The sequence below is a fragment of the Cynoglossus semilaevis genome, chromosome 11, assembly GCF_000523025.1.
Source record: "Cynoglossus semilaevis isolate Cse_v1.0 chromosome 11, Cse_v1.0, whole genome shotgun sequence".
Taxonomy (NCBI): Eukaryota; Metazoa; Chordata; class Actinopteri; order Pleuronectiformes; family Cynoglossidae; genus Cynoglossus; species Cynoglossus semilaevis.
Genome location: NC_024317.1, coordinates 7,289,055 through 7,316,291, shown reverse-complemented (window position 1 = coordinate 7,316,291; position 27,237 = coordinate 7,289,055). Strand labels below are relative to the sequence as shown.

The following is a 27,237-nucleotide window of genomic DNA, read 5'->3' as shown; positions in this document are numbered from 1 at the left end:
CAAAAAACATTTTTTTTTTCTGCTGTATGTAGTTTGTCAAGGTCCTACTCTGGAGAGCTGTTGTTTTCTGACACAGGGTCAGTGTGGATTTCAGAGTCTGACTGGGAACAAACATGAACCTTAACTCACAGTCAACAGAGATTGAGCAGCTTCCCAACAATGGTTGAATTAATCAATATCTAAAACAACACTGTATGACTCTTGACTTTTTCAACATTATGTATTATAATTCCTTTAGTGATTTCTGCCAAAGTGTACGTACTTTGTGATGTCTGTATTATGATTTCATACCATCCAAACTATGAACTAAGACAGGTGCAATAATGAAAATTTGATCCATTTTGTACTGAACAAACGTCCGTGTTTCTTTGAAGCACTCCTTCTCCATTTCCTCTGTATAGCTGTGCGTGGCACTCTCTGCCCTCCATATGGTCAATCAATCAATCTCTGATTACCTGCTTGAAGGTTGTCTCTAAAAGCCAGAGCCAAGCCCCTCCCTCACTGTCAGCCTCAACCAGCAGCCACATCCAGAGACCACTGTCTTCAGACACTCCTCCTCTGTTATTGTCGTTAAAGAGTAATTATAACAATGAAGACCATTTTTCTTTTACCTTAATGACTCCTTTATGTTGTTTCCCTCTGAGCCAGGCCTGTAACATTATCTATGGGCATCATCTTATTGAACAGTGAACGGCTGCGTTCACTCCAGCTCCTCTTTGAAGCCTTGATATTTTTCATGATCTTGTGTTCCTGCTTGTTCAGCTGTCTTTCATATTCCTGCACCATGTTATCTTGTCTTGTCTTGTTCTGTCCGTGTCAGGTTTTTTTTACGGCCGTCACCAGTTGGTAACAATGATTTGGACTTCTCACAGGAGCTGAGCCGTGACATTTTTGACCAGCTTACAGTAGGAGCTTTCCTCCAGGTCATACTGAGCACAAACTTTCTTCCAAACAATTCATTTATTATGGGACTGTAAATGTTGGACTCTGCTCAGTTTGGACATTAGTTCCTGTCTGGTGAGATAGTCCACAGCTTTATTGATCTTGTACTGAGAGCCAGCCATGATGATGATGATGATGATGATGATGATGCCTATGTGCTGTCCATTACTGTAGCTCTGCCTCTTCCAGTCAATAGTATGACTTCCTGACATCTGCCACTTCTTTGATCTCCTTTTCTTATATGCTGTGTGAGGTGGTCACAGAGCAGCCACTGAGTGGCAGGAAACAAGTTGATGAGATTTACGAAATCCTGAGATTTACGAAATCCTGAGATTTACGAAATCCTGACTTCATATTAAAAACGGTTAATGTCTCCTCATTGGAAATTGGAAAATCGCAACAGCGTGTGCAATTTTCTGATGTTTGATGGATTCAGTTGGCTTTAGTTTGTTTGACAGATCATATGTCTGTGATCTCTCCCATCATAAACAGTCGTTTACAGTAGCCTCTAGTTGTGCTGACTGAAGTTTGCTAACCTTCTTTTATTTTATTGTTAGCAATCAGGAGAATATTTGCAGCAGTTATTATCAATATGCATTTCCAGTTACCTGTCTTTCTATTGGTCTACAGTTTTCTGCACCAAGCTTTGATGACATAAGTGCACCGTCCTCCTTTTCTGGTTTTATCAGAGTCATCAGCTGCTGTGTCTCACGTGCTGGCACCGCAGAGTTGTCAAAACCAATTAAAAAATGGACTTTAGGGCTGAGCGTTTCTTACCTGATCCAAGAAAATCCTAGCAAGAGGTGCACAGTCAGTGCTCCTGATGAAACGAACCACATCAGTAACGCTCCACTCCAGGGGACTGGTGTCCAAACACAACTTCTGAGGAGGCTCAGTCTTTGAGGTCTGTGAAAACAGAGACACCGTTGGAGATTAAAAGAAGGTCTGATAGTTTGACTTAATCTGCACAAATTATCCCCAGATGGCGGCTATCAAAGGAAATCACTTTAAAGAGTTTCCCTTTAAAATAAGACATTAAAATAAAAAATCCAGCGCTCATCTAGTTTGTGCCAAAGAATAATTTGTCAACGTTTTTCACCTTTGGTGAGGGAGGGCGGTTCTCATCATCAGAGAAGGAGGGCGAGCGTGGTTTCCTGCGGCGGCGTGTGGGCCTGGGCGTTGCTGGTGGGGAAGGGGACGGCGTGGTGGGCTGAGACTTCCCCACAGATTGTTCAGAATCATCCTGGAGGTCGTCCTGCAGCTCAGAGCCGGAGTCCTCACTGAGAGAGTCGTCCTCATCTAAATCTTCTTCTTCGCCGCTGCCCTGTGAAAAACAGGAAACACGTGAACTTGTTAAGACACGTTAAATGAAGTTTTAAGACTTGATAATGACAACTGTGCACGGAAAGGAAGTTTATTCAGTGACAAAAGGAAAACTAAATATTAAGACAGGCCTAAAAGCAGTGGATGAAAACATTTCTTTTTCCTTAATTCCTGTGATGCGACTAACCTGGGGTGAACCTGCAGGTGTGTTGTCCACAGAGGCCGAGGAGCGTCTCTTCTTATGGACAAAGAGTTGCTTCCTCCTCTTTCTCCTCCTGCCTCGCCTCTTCACGCCACCCTCTAAGTTAGTGTGGCCCCCTGGTGGACGGCCCACTCGTTTGCTCTTCTTCTTCCCATAGTAATATGCTGAAAATAAAATACTTGTTTTATTTTGAACACACACACAGATAGACATAAGCATTTCAAATGTGATCAGATGATCTGGTTGTGTATTAAAGTCACAGAGTGATCATATGGTTTTGCCTTATACAGTGGAAAAACAGTATAAAACAGAGGCAGTAACTGTTACTTTCATACTTTTTCAATATTTCTTTGTTTTAATAATCCCAATGAATGTGTTCAATTTCCGGCTAAAAGACATTTGTTCTCCTTCCTACAGGACTGGAACTCATTTAAGAATCTTATTGTCAGTTTCAACATTTAGCTTTTTTGGTGTCTACAAGAGAGGCATAAAAAAAGGAAGAAAATCCTGGGTTAAGTTCTGCTTAGTCAACATTTGGTATTAACCATTATGATTTTAATTGCAATGGCTTTACTGGCTAATTAACAAAAGCACATGCAACACCCGGACCACGTTTGTCAAAATGAAATCTTTTCCTATGTCTCAACTAAAGCTTCCTGCGCAAGCGGCTATTTATAAGTCACAAGACGTAATTTAAAGAATGTAAACAAACAGCTGACAACAGGTTGAAGAAGGACGCCAACCAAACACATTCTATTCTCTCATGAACAGCAGTGAATTCATGAATACAACAGCAGGCTCCACGACTGACTGCAGCAGGGAGCAGGGCTGACCTGGTGACAGTTGTAGTGGGGGAGCAGTGGGACAAACAGCTGTGTGAAGGAGGAGAGGCAATTTTCAATGCTCTACTTCACTCTCGTGCTCGCATTGGAGATAGTTAGGAAAAAAATCTCTGGAAAGGCAATCTCATCTGTGTTCCCCTCAGTGTTCTCATGTAGCACTTTTTGATACTTTCATTACTCAAGTCAGTTTTTTTTATAAATGTGTCAGCAGTTATTTGAGGAGCTTCAAATAACTTCAAATCAGATATGTGATATTTTCTGAGTTGTTTTTTCTACTTGAATGTGAAGTATGTGTTATTCAGTACGTGGCCTTGCCTCAGTTGATGCAGTTTGAAAAAGTCAACATTGCTTTACAAGAAAGTTGCAACACTGATCTGATCTACAAGAACTTTGTAAATGCAGTATGACACATTTCTGTGTTTTCCACCTACTGTATTTGGTCTTGGTGAGGACGGAGCAGTTCTCAGAGCAGCGCTCCAGAACCATGCGGGGCCCAAACAGATTTGGGCAGCACTCCAGCTTGATGCAGGTTTTTCTGCAGAAGTCGGCCACCCGGTCTGCTGTGCGGACGATTTCCACAGTGGCCCGGTAGCTTTTACCCTTGTACCTGAAATAAAAATACGAGAGAAACAAAGAACACAGTGTTGTGAAGGCTTGTAGCTGCTGTTGTCACCGCAGTAGAAAAGTCACAGAAAGAAATGTTAAAGTTCTTTTTTGTGTTTTTTTTTAGCTTTAGCTTTTCTGTGCTAACAAGTTTACATTTGTCTACAAAAACATTTTTAGCTCAAAAAACAAACTTTAGCTCTTAAGCTATTTCTTTTATTAAACAAGTATGTAAGAAATAAACGTAGAAAGCTACCAGTTTAACCTATAACCAAATGTGCACTAAATGTTCTACCAAACTGTCCTACAACAAAGTGCCCTTGATTTCAAGTCCACTTCCATTAGCCTGGATCACTTCTGAATTGAATTTGTTGATTAAATAAGTGTCGCCTCATTCATGCACACGTGTGCATTTAAGCACATTTAATGTAGTGTGTTGTAGAGAAAGGCCAGCTGAGAACAGTTTGATACCCCCACTATCTGAAGAGTGGAGATAATTTAGGTCTGATTATTTCACACTGTTTCCACTCACTTTGCTTTGAGTGTCTCTCCGTGGCCTTGCCAGCGGCTCTCCTGGTCCAGCTGCAGCTCTCTCAGCACGCGGCTGGGTTTGTACGCTGAGTTTATCAGCAAAGTCAATACCTGGGCACACCACACACATGGAAATATAACACTCCTTTTTTATGTAAAGAGTTAAAAATGAAACATTTTAGCAAATAGAAATGGAGCTAAAACACCACTTAACCAATCACAGCAGCCATATTAGCTGTGCTTTAGGAATCTGGAGAAGGATTTAATGATGTCGGAGCCTTTTTACCTCTTTGAGCACTAGGACACAGTTTCCAGGGCCGATGAACTGAGGCAGCTCAGCGATGCGTCCCTTGTTAAGGTACGGCCCAGAGAAGCAACGGTGGTTGAAGTAGATCTTAGGGCAGCAGTACTTTCCGTTACCCTGTCCTGCACGTAGATAAAGTCAGTCAGAAGAGATGGAACACAACAGTGACTGCAGGTCAGTGAAGAGATTGGTTTTATTTAGCACACACATTTTTTCTGCTTCAGTAAAATGGGATTCAAGGTCATTTTAGAGCATTTTAAAGCAATTTAATACTCTTTTTTGCCAACTTTAAAAGGGCAGTGGTGGCTTGGTGGTTAAGGAAGCAGACTTGGGTCCTGAAGGTTTCAGGTTTGAGTCCACCAGCTGCCAAGTTACTACTGAGGTGCTCTGAGCTTGGCACCCTTTCCACACACTGCTCCCACTGTTCACTTTGTTTCCACACACTGCTCCCACTGTTCACGTTGGTGATGGGTAAAATGCAGTGGTCAATTGTGTCAAGTAGTTCACTTTCCTTTTTGGATTCAGTCTCATTGACAAATCAAAACACTGACATTACAAGCCTCGACAAATTGAAGTCAAAGAGAAAAACAGGAATTAAAACCATCTGCTAATTTTAGGTTTAGGCTGTGTCATTTCATCTATTTTTGCTAACTTCTGTTTTTCTTATTCAGTGTTTTTGCCCAGTCCAACCTGCTGTAGTATTTTTATAAATAATATAATTTTCCAAAGGATATTTTGGTTTTAAATTCCACTGATTTCTCACCCTGCTTCAAACTCTTCACAGTTTTAAACCCTTCATTATGAGCTCAGACACACGGCACCACTTGCCTGTTTCGGACTGGTTGGCCATCTGCTGCTTGACAGTGTCAGGTGACAAAGACTTTGGTGGAGTTCTGCTGTGAAGAGATGAAAGCTGAGTCAGATGCTGAAGTGCTGTTGGACTGGCTCCAATCAGACCCGTAAACCAGTCCAGGTGGCTCAACGTTGGCCACATACTCACTGTTTCTCTGGCTGCACCACAGCGATCTTCCTCTCTTTCTCCACTAAAAAACAAAGAAAGACTGACGTGACTACAGTCACGCTATCATGTTAAGACAGCATGGAAAACAAACAAACTCTGCTCTATATTTATCACACCGTTGCCAACATGGGATGTGTGTAGTTGGCACGAGTGTTTATCATGGTGACTCATTTCACACTGGGGTGTACCTGAGGGCTTGATGGGATAAACCAGTGGATATCCATTTGTCTCACACCAGCTGACTGGGAAGATGTCCAGAGAATCGATGTGAACAATCAGCTCAGGCATCGGCTGCTTCAGTCCTAGACAAACACAAACACAAACACAGAGGAGGAGGCCTTAAATACTGTAGTCTGTGCTCCGCACTCTGCAATAAATAAAAAAAAAACCTCAGATAGAAAACATGTAAACAAACTTTTCTCTGTATTATCAGTGGACCGTTTCTGTAATCTGTTTGTACAGGAAGTAAATGGTGAACGTGTCCAGTACACGGACGTATGTTGACAGGAATCGTGAGAAGATGACACTCGCACATTTTCTATTCTGAAATACTTCGACGAAAACATTTTTATAAGCATTTGGTCTCACCTTCCAGGCTGAGCCAAACGTACTGCCCTTTGACCTTGGTCACTGTGGCTACATGTATATTCTCAGGTGACAGAGGGTTGACCGCTTCCAGTTTCATGGCCTCCTTAAAGCTGTGATCACATTGCTCCTGGCAGGTAATTAAAGAAGGAGAGAAAACACAAGTTTATTCACAGGTTTGTGATCTTGTGACTTGCACTGAAGTGCGACCAACATGAATTTAGTGTTAAATTGTTTAAAAAAAACAAAACAAACAAAAAAAACCCACAGCTGACTCACAGTTGAGAAGCAGTGTTCTGGAGCAGCCTCAGCCTCGCATTGTTTCAGGTAATCTGCCCAGTCAAAGTCTGGACCCTGGTATCCTGAACATGATGAATGAATGGAGAGAACAGAGAGATAACAGAATAGGAGACATAAGGGATAAACATTTGAACCCGATGAGGGCAGAGAGGCAGACAGAGAGGATAAAGGAAGTGCTTATCTAATCACATCTGACTTCGCGGTATCACAGATTCAATCAGCGGTGAGAATAAGAAGAGAGCGTTTGTCAGTGCTGACCTGGTGGCGGGCTGAGAGGGAGGCCATTTTTGAGGCTCCACTGGGCTGGGAAGATTCCTGGACTGTCCTTGTGACACAGGAAGGAGCGACCTGAACCCTCGGACTCCTCCATGCCGCAGAGGTCGTCCATAGTCACCAGGAAGTACTGCTCATTGAAAACCTGTGGGGGAAAAAGGGTGTGGTTGTTGTTTTTCTCCATTGGCTGGATTCTTGGAATATTTATAGAGAAATTTTAATTAAATTAAATTAACACATTAACACAACAGCTTTCAGTCAGATGATGATCAAATGTACGCAGCGCAAAGAAAGGAGATGTTTAATCTTTAGTGAGTGACTCTATTTTCTTAAATGCTTTTTCATACAGTAAGCATATCAATGAGCGTGGGTGTCTTTAGCGCAGCGGCTAATGATCTAACATGACTAAAATAGCAGAGCGCTGACTTTGATCCTTTATGGATGTTTTTACTACATTCATGTTACTTGAATATTAATTAGTACGGTATCTGATTTTATACAGATATGCAATAACTAGCCACAGTTAACGCAGCACATTAAATTTAAAACCTATAATTAGGTTAAAATTTAACAGAACAAAAATTTCTTCCTCAAGTCCTTCCTATGTTTCAACAGTCCATTCAATAATGAAAGGTATTTATAAATTATTACGTTATTATATTAAAAAAATATATTTTTAACCACTGTTAACCTTTAGAAAAACGGTTATAACATGTAAAAATCAAGCTGTAAAAAAAGGATTATCCAGGAAAAGTAATGATCCTTTTTTGGCGAGCGTCCCAAAAGGCAGCCGTTCAGTCGTTAAAAGAATATTAATTTTAATGACTAGCAGAACTTTTGTATAGCCACTGTGGAACTCCGAATATGAAAGAACAAATGCTCAGCCACATGAAAAAGAAATTGTGTGTGATTGTTTCTCATTCCCAACATGGTGAGTTTGTCATTGTGGGTAAAAAAGCATCTGCAGCAGCCAGTGAATAGGAAGAAAAAAAAAAACCTCGGTAGTAGAAAGAGAGCTGGTAGAAAAAGTCTGTTACCTTGGTGACAGTGGCAGGTCTGATGGAAATAGGAGCAGCAGGATCAACAGCCTCCACTTTCATTCCTTCTTTGAAACAATGAGCAGCCATTGCAGGCTGATCCTGAAAAAAAAAAAACAACAATATGAATGCTAAACCATACCTCTTTATTTTACACTGGCAAACTATCATCACATATACATATGTGATGATACATATATATACACGGCCTGAATAAACTGAAGAGATGAACCAAGTTGAGCCACAGCATATGTGGTTTAACAGACAGACGTTCATTTATTTCATATCAGTCATTAATATTACATTAATAAGATACACTGTTTGTTACTATACTATAATGTACCATTCTGAAAATAACTATGAACTTTTTTTCAAGTTGAGTCTTTGCTGTCTCTTAGAAGACCGGCAGCACACTGCTGTGTTGTCAGAGCAGATGCTGCTCGGACAGCTGTGACTGTCAGAGGAAGCGCTTCCAGCAATCTGGCAGCAAACATCAGGCAGGAAAAGACAGGAAGCGATGGTAAACAGTTTACATTAAAAAAAACAACAACAAAAAAAAACATTCGGAAACGTTGGAATGTCTTTTTATTTAAAAAGCTCAGCTTGTGCGCAGCCTGGGTCTGTGGTGGACACTCAGAGTTGCTTTTTGACAAAGTAAAATACTGGATATGAATCACAGATCGTCTTACTCACTCTCACTTACCGCAAGTTGACACATATTTGTCATATGTATGAGGACATGTAAAAGACAAGATATTTTCCTTGCACTTTCCATACAGACATATATACAGCACATGAAATGAAACTGGTGTGGGGCCGTGAGGAATAGAACATCATTTTTAATATTTCATCATTGTGATCAGACTGCGGTATTCAACACAGGTGTACACTGTTTCCAATGATATGTATGGATGATAGAAAAGCCACCATGGTACCATGGTAAGCTAAAGGAAAACGAGTTTTGTCCCTGTTGAAAAAAACAATGTAACTTTTTTTTTTTTTTTTTTGGAATTCCAACTGACACTAAAATTACAACAATATGCTTCACACCTCAACTCTGGAGCCTGGTCAGGACAGGACAGGACTGAGCAATTTATGTTTTGTTTTCAAAGAATTTCCAAAGGCCATTAAAACGCTGCCTCTGGTTACAGCTCTATTTCTTTCAGCTATGATTCACACAGTGTTGCCACAGCCTTCAGCAGTACATTTCACCTTCACACTTGACAATTGTCAGCTCTGAAGACAAGGTTCTAGACATGTCTTTAAAAGGTAAAAGTTGGAATAGTGTTGAGGGTCAAAGGAAGATGACTAATCATGACTACTGACTAATGACTAAAATGATGACGATGCTGACGTTTGTTCCAATGTTATAGGGGGAAACTCGAGACGTAAATAACATATGACATTTGCTGATCATTATGTGCAATACATGCATACGTGTTTCCAGAATTAGTGACGCCAAATATTACCATAACAATCTAGATTATGATTATTTATGAAGCAGCTCTTTGCGTGAGGAACAAGTTGCTTTTTTCAAAGCTGTTTGTGTTGTTGCATATGAGCTAATCTTCACACCTCAAAAATGTTACAGCTCTCAAAATCTTGACATTCTTATGGATTTTGTGTGGATCAAACAGTCCTGATAACACTGCATTTTGATTGTAACAATGCATTATTTGATTTAAAAAACTATTTTCTGTGATTTTCATGGGGAATGCTGCTGTGGGCTTTCAATTCCCTTTTTAATATCATTTTTTTAAAGTGTGTTTTTATGGGCCCTAACCTCTTTAACCCCACAACCTGGGACAGTGTTTTTATACATCCACTACATCCAGTTTTCAAAGGAACCCAGCAATTAAAATTAGACGAGGAAAAGAAAATCAATTATGACTCTGTTCTGTCCTCCTTGCGGTGACACAGTGGCATCTAGAACGATGCTTACACCTCTAATGAAGCTTCTAAAGTGTTGGCCTTAGTTTAATACCAAGATGTTGGGCACAGAGTTTATGCCTCATTTATGGCGTGTCATTCTTCAAAGCCTTAAGAATGACCTCTGATCTAACAGCAGAGAAAAATATAAAATCCTTTCCAACCTACAAACCTACATTTACCTGCTGAATAAAAAAAAAATTGAAGTTGCATTTTTGCCTCACAATGGGGAAATTCACAGTGTGAGTCTTTGCAGCCCACGCAGGCTGCCACGAGGGCGCTATTAAGTATGTGGTGGCTCTGGGGCATGAACCAAGGACCTTCTGTGTGGCAGATGTGTAAGCAGGCATTAACCGCTACACTATGAAACCAAAGACAATACTGTCTTAAAAAAATTCCCTGACACTAAATAAAGTTGACTCGCTTATAAATGCATACTAATGAGCAGAAGGAAACAGCAGTATCAGTGCCTGGGGGTTTGAACATGGTCGACCTTTTTGTAAACATTGTGCTGTGTTTACAGATGTTCCCTGAAGGGATTAGCAGCTCTAATCTCTTTGCTTTGATTGGCAATTAGAGATCGCCAATCAAATATTAATCGTATTATGTTGCAGTGTAAAAAAAAGAAAATCTTTGCATAAAAATCTGTACCTTACTAAGCTCTGCAGTCAGAGCTTCATCCTGAGGCAGCTCACTGATCCTCTGCCTCACCTCCTCCCACTCCTCCTCTGTGCGCAGCGCCAGCAGATCTAAAACAAGCAAATACATGCAAATCAACTGCTGAGCAAACTCTCACATATTTATGGAAAAAAGGGCAAACTCTCCTACTCCACACACAGTATGTAAATGATCCAAACCTGTCTGTCTGGATGCATATTACTTCCTTCAATCGCTCGAAAATTTTTGCTTGAAAAATAACCCTTGTAACAAACACAATCGGCTTTCTCCACATTTTCTTTTAAGACAATGTGCAAGGTTGCAGGCAACAATTTAATATATGAAAGACTAAGTCTACAAAAATGATATAGAAGAAAAATTACATCAAATTTTTTCCATTGTTTTGTTGCATTACCAAAAAGAACTATGACCTAAATGTTTTTTTTATTGAATTTTCCTTTAACTTAACTGTTAATAAATAGTCATTTCAGCAAATGTAGGTAGGTAAATGTCCAACATGACTTCTGTAGTGAACATACGGTAAATTCCACGCCTGTTGTGAAGGCATGTTATGTCAAAGCATTTCTGTAATGCATGCCAGAGAATTAAAGTGTTTCTGTGTCACATTGTAGTCAATGTGTAACCAGTGCACTCTGGAGAACCTTACGGTTTTGTAAAGTATTTCAGCTGCAGGGATCTAGAGACACGGTGTTAGGGTGTAGTTGCATGACTGATTAGAGAGAGTTTCCTCTTTAAGCAATAATAAATATGCAGTTAAACTGCACTAAGCATAAAAACCATCGACTGGAGCAGAAGGAGGAATGAATGAGGCCAGATATGAATAGAGCTCAACCTGAGACAGAAAAATGCAACCATTGTTTGGCTAAAGGATTATCTTAAATAATTAAGGCTTAGTACAAAAACATAATATATATATATATTTTAATGATTATTATATTTAATAAATAATACAATACATTGTATTTATTCTAAATCCTAAAATAATAAATAAACAGCATTTAAGCTAAAATATATATAAATAATATATAAATCAAATTGAGCAAAGTAAAGAAGTGGAAGCTAAATTTAGCCAACAGATTAGCCATTAATAAATTCCTTTAAAAATAGATCCTTACTGCAGAATACTCTGTAGAAATACCAATACATTTATAAATTTAAATAAATGAAACAAATACTGTACATGTTAAAAAGGCGTAAATCCCTACAAACATTTTATTCCAAAAAAGCTAAAAAAACCCGGGACCAAAAAACATCGATCCTAAGAACGAGATAACTTAACATTAGTCACAAGTACAATGGAAAAAAATAGAAAACCGCTCTCCTTATAATAGGTTAAATTAGTTGGACAAGTCAAGACTGGAATATATGGGATCTACCAGTAGATTACTAAGGGAGTGCTAGTAAAGCAATCCTAAATTACTAAGGGAGTGCTAGTAAAGCAATTAAAATAAAAATATATAAATATAATAAAACGGTTTACTTCTTTCCATGCAAGTACAATAACCTGAGCAGCTCAGATGAACTCACCTGCAGGAGGCCTGAGGGAACAACCCTGCTCCTGGGCCCAGCCGGGAGGGTGGATACGTGGGTGGAGGTAGAAGAGCCAGAGGGTGGCTGGTGTGTCTGGGAGACCCTCGGTGCCCACCAGGCGCAGCTTCAGGCGCCCCCCAACGTTCTCCTCCACCTCAGCGGCCCAGGCCAGTCCTGGGTCAGCACTGTCCTGGAGCTCCACGTAGCAGCCTGCACACAGGAGCTCCATGGGGTCTCTACCACACTGGGGCTAAAGGTGGGAGAGGAGAGTAACGCAGCTAAAGTAAGTCACTGACCAACTACAGTGTGAGTGCAGAAAAAATCTGAAACTCCTAGATCAAGTTAAGGATGTGTGTTTTGGGAGTCATATAGATTTGAGTATTTTCTTTGTTTTGTTTTTTTTTTACCTAATGTTTTGGAAGTAATTACCAGAGTTTAAGGCTGAGGATCTTGACAGTTGCAGTAAGGGTTTACACAAACACAAATACTTGTGCATGGCAACCTATTTTTTGAAAAGAATGCATTGTATGACAACACAGTCACAACTGAGTGGAAGCTAAGTCACAGCCACAGAGGCTCAAAGCTGTAAACAAAAGCCCACAGTCTTGGCACCGCCGTGGAAGCACGTGAGCTGTCATGACACTTTTAAAACCATATCACGGTCTCACGGTCCCAGTTCAGAGGAAACTCACAGGACATCCTTCATGGACACACTTAGTTCTTATTCATCTTAAAAGTAAATAAAGATGAATTTTAGATGTTGATTGAAGTCAAGGAAACAAAATGAGCAGAAAAACAACAAAGGGCTGTGGGACATCGGACACTGTTATTGTCTGAAGTTGTGACTCTGGTCACCTGAGGTTAAAAAACAAACTAAATATAAAATCTGAATTCACTTCTCCCAAATAAACTGGAGTGAAGCAATTGAGGTGATATTTTACTTCACTGCAGTTGTTACAGTGAAGTAATATGAAATGTATTCATTTATATATGGCATCTCAAAGCTCAGGAAGATTTTATAAGCACTGTCTCCCAGCTGTTTGTGCACACAGTTCAGTCTACATACAGGTTTACAATATATGCTGAGTTGTTTCTTTTGCTTGTTTATTTTGCAGATAACAATGCAAAATTAGGTAAGAAATAAAAGTTTTAATAGTTACCCAGCACTACAATTAACTGAGGTTAAAATTGAAGGTTTAAACTTGGTTCAGTAGTAAGTTAAAAATCATCACAGTGAGAGAGATTACAACCACTGGTAAAATGTTTCTAAGTAGAAGAGATTGACAGAGTGCAGCACAGGCTGATAAATCCTGGAGAACAACCCAGATAAAGATGACATAGACTGAAATCAGATGAGACACACCTGGACACAGATGTCTCTTCAGAGATGCAAGAAAAAGAAATGCAAGAAAACCGCCTGCACAGTGAAACATGGAGGTGGAATATTAATACTTCAGAGAATTCAAAACTGAGAGTCCTGAGGCTGCTGGAAGGAACTGCTAAAACGACAACATGTTAAACTCAATAAAAACCTGACTATCTTCAACTTGCTCAGAGCCTTTACTTAATTCCTAAAGAAAAAGAAATGGAAGTGAACTAAAGATTCCCATCAAATCTGCAGGGGTTTGGGAGAGTTGCCAAAGTAGGATGGACTGAGACACCTCAGCAGAGCTGCCTGTAACCTGAAAACTGAAACCTAAAGGCTACATGACAAAAAGGCAGCAGTTTCATTATTTGGTAACAGGAACAAAAAAAAGAAAAAATCAAAGGAAACTCACTGCATTAACTACAGAACAAAAAGAGGGATATTTTTAGCTCTTGTCTTTAATTTTAGATATTTTAGTGTACCAAGTAAAATACTTCACGAAGCTATTAAATTTAGAAAATTTGTATTAAAACAATTTTCTTTTAGTTTACCTGTGAAAGGTGCTAAATAAATAAACTAGGCTATATAAATGTTTTACTTGCCCCACAATAGGAGAACATATAAAAATAAGAAAAGTCACTGGTCAACATTTAATTATTAATCAATATCATGGAATATCAAGATCATCAATTCCCAGTTGGTTTGGTAAAAGTCATTGTTGTGATGGAACAAAAAAATCGCTATTAGAATCAACATCAACAAATTCTCTAAAGGCACCAGGAGGGAAGGAAGTCCAAGCTGCTCATCAGAAAAATGTGTTCTTTTCAGCACCTGAATAAATATCAGTCTTAGATCAAGAGAAGACTGATCAGAACTCTAACTACTACTGACACAATCGTGTGTTTTTAAAAACAGACCACAGCTGCCTGGTGTGAGGGAGAGTTTTTAATAGGAGGACAACTGATTATCTGCCCTGACTTACCAGCTCCAGTAAGTTGGCAGGTACACTGCACTCCTCGGCCAGGGCAGTTTCCAGCAGATTCTCCCAGTCCTGGTGCTTCTCACGAACACCTGAGTAGCATTAAACACATGGAAGGTAGAAGAAAAAAAAATCAGCTTAACAAAAAAATGACACATCTTTAGTCAATACTTGATGCTGAGCATTTACAGACAAACGAAGTTCTTGTGAAGCTGTGCAGAGAGAGCAGATCTATTCATAACTCTGCAGTGTTCCCGGCAATAATTTAATCACTCCGTTACGTTCGAGGACAAACGTGATAACAAAAAAATAATTTACACTGTCTGAGAAAACCCAGGAGCATTCTCCCCCACCGCCCCACCCCCAACCCCGTCCCTCTGTGTGTGAATAAATACTCAGTTTGGTACTGATATGTACACAGGACATGAAGTTGACACTCAAAGTTGAACCATTGCATCCAGCTGTAACTACAACTTCCATGGTGAGGGGGTAAAAAGCCTGTCTCACCCTCAGGGGCCCTCATGGTCTTGCCATGCTGGCGGCTCCAGCCCAGTGGGTGGAGATCTGCTGTCATGATGTCACACCAAAAATCTGCACGTCTGTCGTCCTGGTAACCCTCGTAGCGTAGCAGCAGCAGCTGGCCACATGTGGTGATAATGTTGGCCACCCAGTACGGACTGTCGGGCTCCGAGCGCGCACACACTTCCAGCTTCATGCCTGGGGTCAATCCTGTCTGGAGACCTTGGTCCACCTGAGGCCAGAACATGGGATGATTAAAGGACACACTGTGACCAAGTCAGGTCAGCAATCACTATAATTATCAAAGGCACAAAGACCTCACTAAAGAACGGCTCATTAATCAAATCCTGCAGTTCTGCTATGGCCAACTGTAAACGGCTTCCAACATCAAATCTAGTTGCTCTTTAGAGACTTCAGTCACGATTTGCGATAATTAGCCAAAAGCTAAAAATGGACTTAAAATATCAATTCTCGTGAAGGTAAAATAGCTAAAAAAGAAAATCCCCAAATTAATTAAAATCATGTGAACTTATGTTAAAAATATGGCAAAAAATAAAATGTACAAAAAAATGCTAGGTTACCAGTACTGTGTGACAGCAGGCTTACTGGATGTCTCCACCGCCGCTGATCACACACGTCACTGGAACTCACCTACTGACACTTTCTACACGAGTCATTTTTCTGACTAACAAATCATTGAAAACTACTAACAAATTCTTGAGGAGTGTGTTAGTGTCGGAGCACCCACATGTTTGAAGGCGTGATGAGGCACGGAGATAGTTCCCGTTTCCTCCATGTAGTCGTCCCAGTTAAAGTCGCACACATCCCGAGTTGAGTCTCCATCTAAAAAAAAAGAAAGAAAGACAAAAATCAGAGCTCTTTTTCAGGCTGTTTGTCAATGTTTCATGTTGTTTATGTTGGACAGAACTTTTTACCTGACTCCGGTGACTCTTGACTCATGCTGGCTCCCCCTGCTTCCAAGGAAGAAGGAAGTGGAAGTTAGGAGAATGAATTAGTAATATCACAGTGTAGGTAGAAAAGACTGTAGACTACAAAGACTAATAGATAAATGTTTCCCAAAAAAATTTTTTAATCAGATTTTAATCACTCATAAAAAATAAAAATAGATTTTAATCACTCATATATTTTTGCAATAAACTATGCTGAAATTTGGAGAAAAACATAAAAAATAAAAAAAACAATTTACTACAAATATAATTAGAAAAAAAGACACAATAGTCTATTTTGATTCTGCTGGAAATGGAATCCAAATTCTAAACGTGTGATAGAGAGTGCAGACACTGTCTGACGTGATGGCTGCTGAGACATAAAAAACCCCTGCAGCTGTACATTTCTTATATTTATCAATTTTAGCTCAGTACAACTGGAAGATTACTGACACAGGTGACTCCGTGGGGCCTATAAAAGCAGGCTCAGCAACACACAAAAATATATCAGCAGAAACATGGAACTGGAGAGAGTAATCAAAACGTACTCCAGCTGGATGCCACGGTGTAAAAGTGAAAGCATGAGTAAACAATGTGTCACCGGTAGGCCAAAAATACAGCTAACCCAGATGAAACTATGCCCAGATGTAGCAAAAAAAAGAAAAATTCCAACATATGAAGAAGCCCAATTATCCTCCCTTTCATGGAAGGATCGCAGCTCGGACTTCAATCTTAGTCTGTCAGTGCTCACTAAGCGGCGGTTGGCGGGCCAAATACTGTCCACTTAATTGTCCAATCTGGACTTGATTTATAAAAAAATAGAACCAGATATCGTGATTGCAATCATTGATGAGCTCAAAAGCTAGCATCATGAAGAGAAGATCAGTCATTAACACTGACCGTTACCCCAAGTCTTTGGCACTGCAAAAACTGGCAAACATTCCCACTGAATTAAAAAAACAATAGTATAATCAGCGTTGTAAAGGTTTAAAAGTGAAGTTAAAAAAAGACGGGTACAACCCATGCCTTGTCTTTGTCACGTCTATTTTGGAGTGTGTTGTGGGTGTCAGTGTAAAAAAGCTGTTCAGTGAAACTGTTCAGGGAAACCTCTTAGATTTTGATCTCCTGTTGTCTGATGACTACGGTATAATAAAATCACAGAATGTAGTTTTGGGTTAATTTTGAGAGTGTGTTTTTGGTCTTATCTAAAGGCTCTTCAAAGTTCAGCACTGCCGTCAACCTCCACTGCATTCTTTTTTTTTTCCTATTTCTATACCAGGATTTTGACCTGCAGAGACAATGAGGCCCACTGCCCTGTGTGTGTCTGTGTGTTAGTGCTGAAGGGAGGAGGTGAGGGCCAGTAAGACAGAGAGAGTCTGGGCCAGGGTCGAGGAGTGAAAGGCCACGTTGATCCCGTTAGAGCACGGAGGTCGTGGTAGCAGTGCGGCAGACAGGAGGGGGTGAACCCCGATGGCGGCCTGGGTTTTAATAGAGACGTCACTTGTGACAAAGACAGTCCTGACAGGTTGACTGAATGGAGCCGCAGTGACAGAGCAGCTATCCTCAGCATCTCATACAACTCTCTGCCTTTTTCTTCACTCTTTTTCTCCTCCGTCTCATTCATGTCTTGGAGGCTGTTGTTTTAACTTATTCCACCGGCTTTTTTTGCCCGGGCTGTGGGTCAGAGTTTGACATGTCCACATTCACGTCCAGGCGTTCCTCGACTCCGGGTAGCAAAGATATTAGATTATGTTTTTTTTTTTGTTCCTAGTAGAGTTGGAAGCTGGATGAGATTAGCATAGTTTAATATATTTCTCCATCACGTACCATCTGGTGCGTTACTTAGCTGGGTAGCCTGTGCTGCCCCAATGAATACTAAATACTAAGAGTGGAATGGTAGTTTTTAGTCATGCCTGTTTTATTACATTTTTCTTCTTCTCTTTTTTAATAAAGTATCATCTTTGTTGACTTCAAAGATTTTTGTAACTGATCTGAAACAGAGGAAGTCACTTTAAAACCAGCTTCACTGATGGGACTTAAAAAGTATAACTAGCTTCTAGACATTTGGGGAAAATGTTTAATTCAAAAACCCACCCACTGTGAAAACTATGATGATCCTAGTACTGAGTTATATAATAAATATCTGTCCACTTTGTACTATACAGTATGAATTCCCATCTTTTAGCTTCCACTTCCATTTTTTCAAATCTAAACTAAGTTATTTTTCTATTTTCTGCGATGACAATTTACCTATTTGCTACTTTTAAGTAAAAAAACAAACTAATTGACATTTAATACTTTAATGTTCAATTTAAGATCAATGTTTTTCAAAAATGTTTTCTATAGATTTGCAAATTTAATACACATAGACACAAGACAATAAAAAGTAAATTGACTGAATTATAGCTTGTATATTTAATAATATTTATTTAGTTTTTGACTTCAGCACTAATTTATAATAACATAGAATAACAGTGAATATTAAGTGTTTTGGGTTTTTTTAGACAAAACCGACCGTATGTGCATGTGTGACATTTTGTAGGTCTGAGGTGGGAAATACCCAAAACTGTCTGTGCTAAAATGTTGCAAGGGAATTTTGGAAAGTTTCCACTGATGTTGGGAAATGCCATGTTTATTTCTAACTGGATTCTGCTGGGACTCAGTAAATGTAGGTAGAGAGCTACGTTTGACAAGCCAATTAAAAATTGTTAAATGACATGATATGATTTTTTTTTTTACTTTTAGTACTTTGTATTCAACATTTAGTTTTTACATGTCCTTTTCCTAGAATCTGTGACACTAAGCTCATCTGTAAACCCACATGCAGCAAACATCAAGCTCTTATTTTATTACTACTCTACTATTTTACTATATATGTATATATATATACACATATATACATATACATATATATATATACAAATATACATATATATGTATAAAATATATTCAAGGTTTCTTTTTTAATCCCCTGCCATGTCAATTTTAGGGTGAAGTTAAACTGTTTTGTTCCAAGGTGCTAATCTGACTTGGTATCTCTCTGACTATTTCCAAGACTAGCAAGCTAGCGCGCTGGTCATGTTGGCTCTGACTCAGCCTTCTGAAACTGTTTCTGTAGCGCTGAACTTTATAAAGCAGCACAGGAAGAAAAAAGCAACTTCCCCTATTTCATACGCAGCAGCAAAGTGGTTTGTGAGTGTGAGTGTGTTTGTGTGGAGCACAGCAATCAGCAGTCTGCCTGAATCTTTCTGCACCAGCAGAGGCTTCCACTCAACGCAGCAGAGAGGGAGAAATGCAGAGAGAAAGAGAAAGAAAGACAGAGAGAAAGAGGGAGAGAGGGCCAAATCTGGCACGCCCACACTTACACACAATCACAAACACACAAAAACAAGTCCAATCCACACACTACATCCCCGGTACAAGCACTTACTGAATTGTACTCTCACAAGCACTTAGTATGCAACTGAACGTCTCTAAACTGGCCTTCCAGAACTTCCGAGGTCCTTAAGGTGGGAAGCGCAATCTAAAAACGCACACACACACACACACACACACACACACACACACACACACACAGAGGGAGAGAGACATACAAAGTGTGTGAGAAAGAGGGAAAATGACAGACTGAGAGAGAGAGAGAGAAACTACTCCAGGAAACAGGACAAAGTAAGCTTAAAAAATGAATTATGTGCTGAAGCATTTCCCCTAACACAATTTAATGGCATGTGTGAATCACTAGCAAGGAGGGATTTCAGTTTACAATGGTAATGAGGCGGAGAATTAGCACGCGTTTCTCATGTTTATATATGTAGTATAAGAATTTTTTTTTAACTTTTTTCTCTCAAATACTATTTTGAGAAATTCCCATAAAGCGCAGGATATTTATTTGATTCCATAGTCACCATTTCATTTTTTTTTTTTTTTTTTTTTTTTACATAAATGTCACTCGCTACATCACTATGCTCTGCATTTTTGGTTTTATGGTCTGAGGTTAAGAGATGTCAGTAAGTTGAGCTTCATATTAAAAGGGAAGTGGGGGGGGGATGCTCAGTGTTCAAGAGTTCAGACATTTTTAACACTTAGTGCCCACTTCATTAAGATTCACCTTTTCATCTGTTTGTTTAAACAGATTCTAATCAGACTATTATGCGCATGCAAATCAATCCCCAGAAGTTTAAAAGTATGAAACTTCATTAATAACTGCCAGGTTTTCAACATTGTCTGAGGTAATTACCTGTACAGTATGAGTAAGAACAGAACATAAGAATAGGTAAACCACACAGCCTGGTGTGATTATTTAAAAAAACTGCTGAAGTATTGGAATATTTCTGCACATCTATTTCTAGGGTTTAAAGAAAGTTGTTCCTAAAACAATATCCAGTATTTGCCAGTTCTCTGGGCAAAAGCAGAGAAAAACAGCCAGACTGGTCTGAGCTAACAGACAACATTAGATCCAAAAACCTCTAGTAGTGAGGGTTCCATTCCTTCATACTAAGAGCCTAAATTGTGACACAAAGAGCACACCTTTACCGTAAATTAAACAGCATCGTAAAATAATAAACCCCAGACTAGTTTGATTTGAGTTTCAATAACAACGCAAAGCAGTGGTAAAACAGTGTTGGGAATATTTTTTTGGCACCACTTAGGCTTCTTGGTACCAATTTCATCATACTTCATCATCATTAAAATGAACGTGTTTACTGCAATAATTCATCTGTTAAATCAGTCAGATTCAAATTTTAAAAACATTTGAACACACACTGCATCTAAGAAATCCACCACCCGTCCTCAATCACTTTGGCATGCTTGAGGACTTCTTGTTCATATTTATATTTCAATCATTTGGATTAGTCACAACATCTACCAGTGACTAATCTGGTAGATCTACATCAACCAGCTGTTATTCTTCCTTCTGTTCCAGCATTGCTCATATTTTTCATTCTGGAGTTATGTTTATGTATTTAATCAACCATGATAAGTCGTGATGTAGCATTGTTTCATTTGTACCCTGAAAATGAAGGCAAACAGTTTATCTGGTCCAATCATTTTCAAACAAATACCAAGCATAAAAACCAATACTTTCCAAACTCCCCTTAACACCTATGGTTGGTGAAAAACATCACAGACTGCCACTGCGTAGGAGGCCATAACAATGAGTTGGGCTGAATCATGTATGATTACAAACACAAACCAATCCAACCCACTGACACCATAACACCTCGACTAATAACAGGTGGAGGCCACGCACCAGTCTGACACACAGTTAAAAATATAAATGTTGTCATGTCTTGTTATTTCTGAGCAGTAAACATGCTGTGTCTGTTATTTACTTGTTTCTTCGCTCCTGTTAGCTCAGCTGTTTAAAAGGCTGGGAGCATCAGTTACATGGGAGTTGTTTAAGATTTAAGACTGTGATATCAGTATTAGACTGGGTTACAAATAAAGGCCAGCTAAGTGGAAAAAACAAGGTCTTTGCTTGTCCTTTGAACTGCCGTGATGGAGGTTATCATTATCTCTGAAATGTATAATTCACTTGATTTTATAAAAAGTCTGGATTCAAAAATGTCTCACTAGGCTGCCGTAGCACATTTCAAAATGACATTTGGCATGTGGCATGCATTTCCTCGTTGCATGCCAGATAATCAAAAGTGTGACAATCGTAATCCAGACAAGCTGCGAATAAAAAGGTAAGAAAAACATATTCCTCCAACTTAAAAGTTACACAAAGCAAATATGAAAAATATGCTACATAGTAAAATAACTACAAGTCCGACCACAAATTAACACTAAAAATAATAAAAAGATGACAAAGAAATGCACCAAAAATAATCGTTTATTTTGCTCTACAATAGTTCTAATTGGCTCAATTTGTCCTAGAAATAATCTGTAATACATTTTTAACATTCCAAAAAGATAAAATGCCTTTGTGTAAGTATGTAGTCATAGACAGCAAAAACAAAAAGCAGCTAAAGTCATGTAACCTTCATTATCTAAAACTAGAAAACACAGAGTTATTCAAGGGCAAGTGGATGGAAATTTCCACACAATCCCATTTTATAAGTGCAAATACTTTCAGTGTTGAACTAGCTGTTCATTATAATTGTAGTATTCACAGTCAGGGAAAGGCAGTTCAAATTTCAGTGTGCACTTAGGAGGGTAAACAATCAAATATTAGTACTGATTATGATGGTAAATGTGTATTTATAGATAAGTACAACTCAAAACTTGTAGCTTTGCTTATCAAGATTTTTTTTAATTTTGATCAATGAATTGAACACTCAAAACCAATTAATCAAAGGCTATTGGACTACAAAGTTACAGACGTCTAGCTTGATAGGAATAAATAACAATAATAAAAAAATGTATTAAAAGACGTATCTTTAAACCAAACACCAAGTACGAATGAAATGAACTATTACAGATTCACCAACTAATTCTTTACTTTTTTTTTCTGTTTGTGTAACACTCATGTCAACTAACCCTAACACTTTAATGTGACCTGTCGATAAATAAACATCATTTACTCGTTGTTTTTTCATAATTTTGGTGTAAACTAACTCCTTTCTGTAGGTAACTCTAGCGAAACAGCCCAGGTATGTGATCCACGCCCAAATATTTGGGTCCCCAACAACTAGTCAATTACCTAAAGACTGATCAACTGCCAAATTAGTTGTGCCAGATAACTGACATTGATAATTGACTAAATGACCTTCCAGGTAACTATACACTGTGAACAAGCCAAATTTGGGACTGCAGGTTGACATTGTCACAACGCTACTTTTTTGTATTTCTGGACCAAATAATTTCTTTATAAACTGATTATATCACATACCATTGGCTTAATATGGCTTCTTAATTTCTTGATACATTAAAAGTCGTGACATTTGATCCATTTGTACATTTTGAATAAGTGACAAGTCCAAATGTAGGAGAAAGTTATTAGTCAGTCAGATGAAACATTAATTAAATACATACTACAGTGATTGTTGTGGATTCCGTGGTACAATTTTATGGACCGAACAACAAGTTGTTTAGAAGAAATAAACTGACTTATCTAATCAAATTGTATTTCCTTTGAAAGTTTATCAAATATTTCAGATTATATACGTGATATATCCACCATTTACGGACCAAATGACTAGTCAAATAATGGAGGGAGGTAATAATCGTGTACTACAAAAATGTATCGATTCGGAAAAATGTTGAAAAGAGGAGTCGGACTCGGGTGATTGAGAATAAAAAAATGTCGCAAATAAACAAAAACAAAATGTTTAAACGCTGAATCTTTAACAGAGAGTGAGACGGAGAACGAGAGAGAGACTGCAACTTTCACACCGAGGTGGAACAAGGCAAACACACTATTATCGATTAACTGGCCTGTAAAAAAATAATCGCTGAGTCCAACGTGCAACATCAACCGTTCGTGTGTGCATGGACTCCGGCGTCACATGGGAGGAAATAACCGCTTGAGTCCGAGTCAAGTTACTGGCCGTCAGGGCTTTGAGCAATAAGAAGAGCAGCAGGCTCACTGACTGACTGACTGACTGACTGACGAGCTGTACACTCGACCGAACCCGACCCATCTTTTTTTAAGAGACGGGAAAAAAGACACACAGGCAGCCGCCACATAAAACACCACCACCATTCCGCAACAAACAACACGCACTACGTGAATATTTGGTCACCAAATTCGACTCTTACCGATAAGTAGTTTTTCCAAGTGGCTTTTTTAGATGCCGTTCCTCTCCGCCTGCTCGCTGGCAGTAGCAGCGTGAAGCTCACGAGGTAGTCTGGGCTCACAATAACCGCTTTGTCCTGTCAAAATAAAACACCGGCGTGTGTCACAGCAGCAGCAGTCACACGTTATTCTGTAACGACAAGCGCCCTCTATGACAAAGTGGGTTTACGGCTTGATTTATATACCTTTCAGTTATACAACTTTTCGCTTTCTACTTGTCTTACTCTTCTAAAAATGTGTACTTTCGAACCAGCCATTTGTACATGTCAGTTATTTGTTGTAGATCTATAGCTGTACAGTGTTTTGGCTGTTATTGAAGTTTTAGCTAATTCTTGGTTCACTTTTTTATTTTTGGCAAATTGTAAGTTAATTTAGAGCAGTTTATCAATGTGTTATTTCTTTAAGGTGTTTCTTTTTTATTGTATATTACGTATTTTACTGGGCATTTGGGTCACTGCAATTTTTTTATCAATTTAATTTTGTATCAAATGTTGTAGTTATCTAAAGATTAACCTAATGCTATTTCTCAGATGGCCTCTAGGATGTTTACATAAGAGGTAAAAAGTAATAGCTTATGAAATACCACTTTTAATCCCAGTCCAGATAAATAAGAGCTAAAATATCTGTTGTTTCAATCAAGTTGATGTAACATAAGTTGATTTATACAAGTTTAACTCACACTGATTCGTGGTTTTTACTTGGACGTTTTTATTGTTAAAGATAATAATCCCGTAACTTCCGTTGTACACGCGGCAGAGTCCTGCAAACTTGATGCACTTCTCGTTCACGACCTCATTCCAATATGGCACGAAACCTCAAGTGCGCATGCGTCACTGCCTCTACGCCTCTGAGCCCGGCTACATCACATTGACTTCCATCTTCACACACTCACACACACACATACTGGCACACGTACACATTCACACAATAAAATACCACACAGCCACGACCAATATGTGTGATTCGAACAAAAGAGCAGGAAATAAACTAAAAATAAAAGAGACGACAGCATCGCTGTGCTGTTTGAAGCTTTTTATTAACCGTCGTTAAAAAACAACATATTTTTTTATCCACAGAGGAATAAACACTTCATTTAATGGAGGCTGGAATTAATGACACGCAGCTTTAAAACCTCAGCGAGTTACTTTTAATACAAGCGCTTTGTATTAGTATTTCTCTATATTTTTAATATGGCTTTTTTCATCTCGAATTTATCCCTTTGTGGAGTATTTTAAATGCGCTATGCTGTAGTTCGTGTCATTTATGGTTTTAATTGTTCATATTTATTTGTTTAATAAGTGATGTGAAAGCATGAATAAAGGGACGACGCAGGGAAGGCTCAGGTCTTTTTCTGATGTCGGGAAAAGGAGAAGGGAAGTGCTCGAACAAAATGCGCCGTAACACAGGGAGAGCCCAGCTCAAAGTCAAGCTGTTTTGTAAAAAGACATAAAATAAGAAGATTATATAACACGTGTGGGTTTTTTTTCGTCGTTAAACTAATACATCGGCTTCTACATGGTTTGCTGGAGGCTTCCAGCTGTTGTCTGAAACTCAATGGTGTGTTTGTGTACTGCTGAAGCCGAGCCTGAGATAATCCTCCAGTCTGCCTCTGCCGAAGCCCATTATAACAAAAGGCTAAAATAATATTCATACAGTCATATCCGAGTCTGGTGCTCGTGCAGAGGGAAAATCTGAAGTGATCGGATGTTGCTTGAAGATGTGGAAACGTTCGGTGCGAAACAAATGTGGGAGGGAGTGAAGGAATTTACTCCTTGAAATTCATTCAATCATTTTTTATAGATGCTGAAGTCTGACTCTTCTCTCCCTTTTCCTCTTAGTGTAGATGAATGGATGGATGGATGGGTGGATGGATGGATGGATGGATGGATGGATGGATAGATAGATAGATAAAACTCTGCAGCAGGGGACCATTATGTTTTTCTGGCCAAGAATGCCCAAACTGATGGAAATGGAGGAGGAATCTTATAGTGTACGAGGGGAGACAAGAGCATTTGAAAAAAAAATCTTGGATTTCTCCACATATTCCAGATTGAGGGGAGACAAGAGCATCTTGGATTTCTCCACATATTCCAGATTTAAGACTAACCTCTTTTGAGAGTGGTGTTTCCACCAAACTTCTTTGTAGATTCTTAGGGATGAACAAAAACCAAAACCCAAAAACTTCTTTGTAGATTTTTAGGGATGAACAAAAACCAAAACCCAAGTCTTTAATGCTAAATGTTTGAGGTTTTCTCTTTCAAAAAATCTTGCTGCATCCTTCTGTCTTTATTTCCTCCACCCCCACAAGACTACTAGTTTCGTTTTGACTGAGTAATTCCTAAAACATTACACTCTCACCTTTGTGTTCCACTGCTGGTACAATGTTCTTTATGTCAAATGTCTCTCCTTCCCACCTCCAAACATTGGCTACTGTACATCTCTACTTCCTGTTCTAGTTGTGTCTCATCTGATCAAGCTACTAGAATTTAATTTACATCTGAAGGACTAACCTGAACTTAAACAACATTTCAAAGGTTTAAAACAATTAAACTTAATATTTTCCCCCAAAATTGAGGTAGACACAGAGCCATAAGGTTAGCAATAAGGTTAGCGTTTGGGCTAAGGCTAAGTTTAGGCTAAGTATGAGTTCACTATTGACTGAAAAATAACACCTTCTACCTCAACGTTTCAATTAACTACAATATTTTGAATTGGTGATAAAAACGTATTAAAATGTCAGGTGTTTAAATGCATTAGAAATGATTATTTTTCCATAGAATGTAAAATTAATGTAAGCGTCTGTGTTGCTGCTGCTTGGTTTAAAATTAATAGGTTGAAAATAATTATATTTCTGGGACGCCCTTTATTGCGGATAGACATTCGTTACTCAATTATTGATGTATGGATATTTCTTTTCTTTTCTGGCTATTGTTATACAATATAGAAGTATTTAAAAACACATATTTGGTTTTTACATGTACCGTTTTACCTTTTAAGTTGTGTGAAGGTCTCTTTAAAATAAGGCTTCTACACCTTGAATGCAGCGTGAAGCTTTCAAGGTTTGCATAAAAGGAATTTTTTTCAGCAGCCTCTTCGGCTCCATCTTTGCTGCAGTATTCTCTCCAGATTACACGTTTTTGTGGAGACAAAGTCCTGCAGTAGCACTGAGATACTTCCGAGGACACACTGAGTACACGCAGAGGACAGAGAGGACAGATGGGACAAAACTGCCGCGGCGCCAACGCAGGAATTAAAGTATTTTCTCCTGAAATTAGATTATACGTGCACGTATTATATCTGGCTTTTCTCCTCTCGTGAAATGAGATTATACGTGCACGTATTATATCTGGCCACTAGATGGCAGTTAAACTCACTTAACGCTTTCTTTTTGAATAGTGTGTTACAATGAAATGCTTTTCTAATATACTAATATATCAAACTTTTGTCTTGACCAGAATACATCGGGGTTCTTGAGTTTATATACATACATTTTTAAACGTTATTATCCACAATCACTGGTAAACAAAATCCTATGATAGTACAAGTACAAGTATACAGGTAGACACTTTGATTCTAAAGAATATTTAT

General features: G+C 38.8%; 1 protein-coding gene across 5 annotated transcripts; it reads right to left on the bottom strand.

Annotated features, from left to right (window-relative positions):
- Positions 1 to 6: 6 nt before the first annotated feature.
- On the bottom strand, positions 7 to 23,750 carry sfmbt1 (Scm like with four mbt domains 1). 5 transcript variants are annotated; one of them, XM_025059963.1, is made up of 21 exons: positions 23,613 to 23,715; positions 19,342 to 19,434; positions 15,900 to 15,938; positions 15,713 to 15,807; positions 14,953 to 15,196; positions 14,449 to 14,537; positions 12,098 to 12,350; positions 10,544 to 10,641; positions 7,964 to 8,065; positions 6,912 to 7,071; positions 6,633 to 6,715; positions 6,357 to 6,483; positions 5,957 to 6,070; positions 5,748 to 5,790; positions 5,576 to 5,643; positions 4,730 to 4,869; positions 4,445 to 4,554; positions 3,741 to 3,916; positions 2,453 to 2,631; positions 2,042 to 2,266; positions 7 to 1,848 (listed from the first exon to the last, which is right to left on the bottom strand). In XM_025059963.1, exons 3-21 carry the CDS (start codon positions 15,922 to 15,924, stop codon positions 1,699 to 1,701), a joined length of 2,481 nt encoding a protein of 826 aa, XP_024915731.1. In that variant the 5' UTR covers positions 15,925 to 15,938; positions 19,342 to 19,434; positions 23,613 to 23,715; the 3' UTR covers positions 7 to 1,698. The 5 variants fall into 5 exon arrangements, with proteins under 5 accessions (XP_024915731.1, XP_024915732.1, XP_024915733.1 ...); XM_025059964.1 differs by having other exon boundaries at positions 15,900 to 15,935; XM_025059965.1 differs by lacking the exon at positions 19,342 to 19,434 and having other exon boundaries at positions 5,576 to 5,640; positions 23,613 to 23,750.
- Positions 23,751 to 27,237: the final 3,487 nt, after the last annotated feature.

What these genes read in the sequence shown, in the direction of transcription:
- sfmbt1 (XM_025059961.1), bottom strand. Translation starts at nt 15,924, where the DNA reads ATGAGTCAAGAGTCACCGGAGTCAG. An exon ending in CCTCACCAAGACCAAATACA is followed by an intron (nt 2,632 to 3,740) that starts GTAGGTGGAAAA and finishes TTTTATTTTCAG; the next exon opens with CATATTACTATGGGAAGAAG. An exon ending in ACCGCCCTCCCTCACCAAAG is followed by an intron (nt 1,849 to 2,041) that starts GTGAAAAACGTT and finishes CTGTTTTCACAG; the next exon opens with ACCTCAAAGACTGAGCCTCC.